This window comes from Eschscholzia californica, unplaced genomic scaffold (assembly GCF_041429995.1).
Source record: "Eschscholzia californica isolate CP2 unplaced genomic scaffold, dmEscCali1.0.p SCAF_3, whole genome shotgun sequence".
In the NCBI taxonomy this organism is placed as follows: Eukaryota; Viridiplantae; Streptophyta; class Magnoliopsida; order Ranunculales; family Papaveraceae; genus Eschscholzia; species Eschscholzia californica.
This window is the reverse complement of record NW_028238420.1, coordinates 14,769,221-14,775,421: the sequence shown is the minus strand read 5'-3', so window position 1 is coordinate 14,775,421 and position 6,201 is coordinate 14,769,221. Positions and strand designations below refer to the sequence as shown.

General features: G+C 36.0%; 1 protein-coding gene across 1 annotated transcript; it reads left to right on the top strand.

The window, feature by feature from the left end:
* The first annotated feature begins 1,022 nt into the window (after positions 1-1,022).
* On the top strand, positions 1,023-5,680 carry LOC147548621 (uncharacterized). Its single transcript, XM_086668089.1, has 6 exons — positions 1,023-1,206; positions 2,108-2,539; positions 3,153-3,229; positions 3,717-3,918; positions 4,206-5,210; positions 5,312-5,680. The coding sequence occupies exons 1-5, from the start codon at positions 1,023-1,025 to the stop codon at positions 5,204-5,206; spliced, it is 1,896 nt and encodes a 631-aa protein (XP_086524215.1). The 3' UTR covers positions 5,207-5,210; positions 5,312-5,680.
* Positions 5,681-6,201: the final 521 nt, after the last annotated feature.

The window sequence follows — 6,201 nt, the reverse complement described above, 5'->3', positions numbered from 1 at the left end:
TCTCCACCACCATTATATCTATTAACCACCATCTTCATTTCTTCATCTCAATGTGAAATAATTGGATCGAGGATACCCGCAGAACCCTAGCATAGGAACCCTAGCATAGGATTTCAAAGAGCTAGATGAAGATGGTGATGAGAAAAGAGGATATCGTGGTACATGGAGATGATGGTGGGGGTGAAGAGAAAAGAAATAATGAGATAAGAGAGATACAGACAGAAGAAAGAGAAATGAAGGTGGTTAACATGTGGACGACCGCCCACTCGCTATCGGGGTTTGGTTGAAGCTGGAAGAGGAGGAGAGAGAAATAAAGAGAAAGGTTACACAGAAAGCCATAAAATAAAATTAGAAAGCGAGATGAAAATTGAGGGGAAAATAAAATGTCACATACTTATGGAGACCAAAACGAACTAACATGTAGTTATCAGGCCCCAAAATGCCATGATTGGCATTTATATAAGATTTTATTTAGGTGTCATAAATTTGTAAATTTGGGTTCTAATTAAAGAATTCATGAGTACTAAGATCCCAATCGAATATCAATGCTTGAACTAATTTATAATTGTACCATACATGCACTTTTACGTGTTTAGTTAGACTAGTTCTTGGTCGAATTATATATATTACGCGTAGATTTACAATTATTAGTTTGGTTCGAATCAGTTTGAGATAGAGCTCATAAAAATCGGTTTTGGTTCATCTAAAATTCAAAACATAAGAAAAGTTGTTAAAATCAAAGGAATGGTATTCTACTGGGCTATCAAACAACCATGGATCAAGAATATAAACTTTAGTGACTTCATTTGTAATTGGGATGCTTTATCAAGGCTTTAAGCCTTCTAATGTATTAACTTGTAATATTGTTGAGTTTTCACTTGTAATATTGTTGAGTTTTCGGTAGCCTTCTCGGCTACCATTACTCGGTCGATTAATGAACTATTTTGCTTCTTCCAAAAAAAACATAAGAAAAGTGTGAAACTAATACTTGTTATTAACATGCATTGAATTCGTTTTTACGTATGATTATTGATCTTGTTTCTGTATTCTTAGTGGTGGCTCATGAAAATCCTGTGCAAGCTTTAAAGGAACTTAGAGAGAAGAAAGGTGGATTTGACCTAGTCCTCACTGATGTTCATATGCCAGAGATGAATGGACTTGAACTCCTTTACCAAGTAAAGAAAGAATTCAACATACCAGTCATTTGTAAGTATTACTTTGAGTACTATCTTCTTAATTTTTTCAACAAATAAAAATGTCTCCTTATTTTATTTAGAAGTTCAGAAAAATGATCATACTTGGAGAGAGTGGATATATGCAGACTACTGCAGAACCCTCACAATGGTCATAGTGCTGGACCAACGGGTCGAGGGCTAGTCTATTATAATTTTGAGAGGTTTAAAACTTACAATAATCGTTTACAAACCTACGATATGTACAAGTTTGATGGTTCTTCATGGTACTATTCGTTCTTCATGGTATGAGGAACAAGAGTTCTAAATTGGTGAGGGAAAAAATTATTTCTCACACTCTCAAGGTAAAATCTTAAACATACTTAATAGTGGTGTGGGACAGAGTCTCGGTGAAAATTAGCCGCATTTAGACCTATATATGTTTACGAGGTCTAAAACGTTGTCGTTTAACCTGCATTATGTTCAAGTACAATTCAACATAGCTATTCGGCTATTCCTAGCACAAATAGGAATTTAAATAAATAACTTGCATGCTAGCGGTAATAGAGATAAAAACCTTTTATATCATATTACTAGCGCAGATACGAAATTAAATACAAAATCTGTTAGCACAGGAAACGAATCTTAGACGAAGAACCTAGCTACCTCGATTTGCATAAATGCAACCAAACCAAACATTTCCATGAACCACGTACCACGTGCATGTTTCTTATTAGAGTAGCATCTGATCGTTTATTCCTTTTAAATTTTATTGTTTTACGTCAAAGTTGAAACTTTGATTACATTCTTTTTAGAACAGTAAGATTTCAATCCTAGTCTATCCAACGGAGTAACACACTTATACCCAATCGGAATAGCCTTCGCGACTGGTGTATATTTTTTTTTTACCTCTAATATGGCTATTTTGTATGCAGTGATGTCCAGAGAAGCAGAGAAAGATATAATAATCGAAGGAGCACTTCGTGGAGCTTCTGTTTTTCTCATGAAGCCTTTAAGCATGAATGAGGTTCAAAACTTATGGCAACATACAATTAAAAGGAATAATACTAATCGTGTGACTAGAAGGGTCGAAAAACCATTAACTATCAGAGGTTCTACACCAACTCAGAAGGTAACTAATGAAGAGATCGATAATGAAGAGACCGAATCCGAATCTTGGTCAATGAACAAGAAAGTGAATAATTTGAAGAGAAAACAGAATGGAAATAATAAACGGAAGCATCCCAGAGAAGTTAGTGATGAAGAGAAGGATGAACCATCCACCAAGAAGTTAAAAAGAATGGTGTGGGATGCTGATCTTCGTAGCCGTTTCTTGGAGGCCCTTGATATTATAGGAGGCGAGGAAAGTAAGCTGCACATTTACATTTTATGTACATATTTGAGTTTATATCAGACTTTGGACTCTTAAGTTAGAGTTACTTAACATATGACTTAACCGAATCCAAAATCAGCTAGAGTTACCATTCATTGAGTCAGACATTATAAAGAAGACTGAGACAAATAAACACTCTAAAATCTAACTCGAGTGAATCCAGATCTCAAGTCATATGTCATATCTATCGTGGAGAAATAGCAAATATTACCTAAGCTGATTTTACTCTATTTTTTACATATGTACCATGAAAAACCTACTTGTATAGAATTGATCAGTCACATAAGGTACGGATACACACGACCTAGGTGATATTATAGCTAGGTACCGTACCTCAGACCTGAAATAGGAGTCAACCGTCCATCAAGAATGAAAAATCTATCAAGAGAGAAAAAGAGAACTGCCTTGAAAATGGAAGTGTAGGTTAGAGTAGGCTTTGACTTGTAACCTAATCTGGCGTTACTCATACACAGAATGTCTGATCTATATTGTTCAAATTTTATGCGTATAATTAGTAGTTTTCCAACCCTAACCAATTTCTTTTTTGTGTCATTTATTTACATATATTACTTGAATCTGATAATCAGATGCTGTTCCCAAACAAATATTGGAAATTATGAAGGTTCCTGGACTGACTAGAGAACATGTGGCTAGTCATTTACAGGTTTGTTTCCTTATGATCTATTGCCATTTAAATTACTATGGAGTATAGACAATGAACTTGCATGTACGAAATGAGTTTGGAAGATTCGAGTTGTAGCTTAGGAATTAAGAATTTAATTAGATCTTTTGGGAAGAGTTCGAGGGTTCAAATCATCCTCTAAGCACGAGTATTATGCTTTGCGGATATTGAAGAAAGAAGGCCCAATTAATGAGTTGTACTTCCTCTAACTGTATCACGTAAATATGTACGACTATTTTCATACATCACATGCAGTTCGAGACCAAACTGGTTAGTCGTTTTTTCAGTAATTAAAAGCTCTAAAATCGCAATATCTAGTTTCGATCCGCTTGTCTAATTATATACCATACATGGCCTATTCCTAAACAAAATTTCTTTCAGGAGCTTAAATCATATATAATCTCACGTGCATTTTTCTTCTATACGTTCTTATGGTTCAAACAAATGCTTATTATTAACTTATTTGCAGAAATATCGAATTTATTCGAAGAGAGTTGATAAGGGAGAAAAAAAAACCGTGAGAAGGAGATCTTTGGCTCGATCGGCTTTCAAAGCATTTACTTCGAGCCATCCTTTGTCAGTGACTAATGTCCAACCTGTACTTCCTCAATTCTCACAGGCTTCTCAGACTCCTAGTGCACCCTCAAGCTTAAGTGGTAACTTACTCCAAGGTTCCAATTCTCATCTTGTCTTCTTCATGCCCTCTACTTTAATTGATCAAGTACTAGTAATTAGATCGGTGGACATAGGTTCATAAGATTCTCATCTTTGAGCAGGCATGTCGTACCTACGAGCTACGAACCTTCTCCATGCACTATGCCAAGTGCAAACCATCTAAGTCTACGACTCGCCCATGTACGATACAATTGGGCACTTGGTGTTATAACATAACACGTCTTGAACTTAGAAAAACTTATTGTAGTCAAATAATTTATGTACTAGTACTATATTACTGCAGGAAATGAAGTTGTACCGTCTTCTTATCCTAACTTTGACAATGGCTTTCTGGCCGAATCTTCTGGAGGTGGCGTAATAACGACTTCGTCCTTAGACACTAATACTTTCTTTCAAGGGGTCATTCATCACCCGATAGCCAACAGACCAACAATGCAGATAGCTTCTCAACAACAAAATATGGGTTCATCATGTGACAATCTTAGTCAATCTCAACAACCCAATTCAGGCACAGGAACTAGCAGGAGCATCAACTCTATTCCTTACTCTCCATCTGGGTCACTTAATGCTGAACATATTCTTGATGGTGATTTATCGAATATATTGAACTTCAATGGTAACTATATAGGAGAAAATGTTGCAGCTATGCTAGAAGGAATAAGTGAAGGTCATCGTTATCTGGCTCCTCCTCCTCTTGGACCTCCTCCTGTGCTCAGTTCAGATTTTACTACTGAAAATGAAACTTACGGTAGCAGTGCCGGGTTTTCAAGTTCAACCCAATTTCTCCAAGCACCACCACCACTCAATGATGTAGCTTCTCAGAAACTAAGTAGTGACCCACCGGCACTATCACCATTCCGTAATGTAGCCCCTGAACAACTAAGTTACTATTCACCACCACCACTCAATGATGTAGCTACTCAGCAACCAAGTAGTGACCCACGGCCACTATCACCATTCCACAATGTAGCTCCTGAACAACTAAGTTACTATCCACCAACACCACCACCAATCAATGATGTAGCTTCTCCACAACCAAGTAATAACCCACCGCCACTCTCACCACTCTATAATGTAGCTCCTGAACAACTAAGTTACTATACACCAACACCACCACCAGCGGTGGCACCAACAGGACAAAATGGAGGAAGTCTAGTAAACCTACTGTTAGATATTGGGAGGTCCAATACTAACTTTGAAGCGAACTTGCTGCCACAGTTGTTCAACGAAGAAGCATTTGAAAATACCTTGTTTAACAATCAAGATGATAACCCAGCATTGTGATCAGGCAAGTCTAATTCCTTCTTATATTTACTTAAGGTTTTCCTTTCCTTAAATTTTTATATTCAGTGAAAGTGTTTCTATATTTAGTAGTTACTTGAAATGCAGGCACCGACGTGGATCGATATGGTATACAAATCTTCGACTGAATTTCATGACTATCAATTCATATCAGCTGAAAGTTAACTGCATTCCTGGAGAGTTGGTACATTGCTTATCTTAATGTGAAGATCAGACGAAGAAAACTATGGTTATTTTGATGCAGACTAGTGATAGATTTTAGGGTTTTGACTCAAATAGAGCATAAGTCTTTATACAATGAATTGGTGGGTGGTTTTTCTTTAGACTAGCAATCTGTTACCAGATGAGTTTTCAACAAACTAGCACATTTTTATCATTTTGGATACAAGGTTTTTACTTGCCTGATGGATATACCTTTATATGCTCTTATAATTGCTCGATAACTTGATTTTATTTCTGATTTTTCTTGCTTTCTTTTTTTACTTGTTCAAACACATTATAAACACCTCTATTTATACTAGAGGATTTAGCCCAACTAGCAAGGCCTAGAGAGTTCCACATCGGAACTTACAAAATAGGGAAATGCTAAATGTGTGAAGGATTTTTGACAAACTCCTTAACTTGATGAGCGACACGGGTAAAAGAACGGTCTAGATTAAATTCAAACTTTGAAAATATTTTGTCCTCTAGTGAAAGTGAGTCATTAAATCAAGAATTTTGTCGATTTTGTCATTGTAGCACTCCCCTACAAAATAACCAATACATATTCAATACTTATCTAATGATCAAACTTCTCTAGGCTTTCTGCTTTGGAAACTACAACAGCTAATTGTTCTCTAGATTTTTCTAACACCTTTAGCAATTACAAATTACATTTTTAATACCCTTCTTAATTTGTAATTTGCATATAGTTCTTACATTTAAAAAAAAATTCAATTGTAGTAGCTTTTGTGAAAATATCTGTCAATTGTTCATTG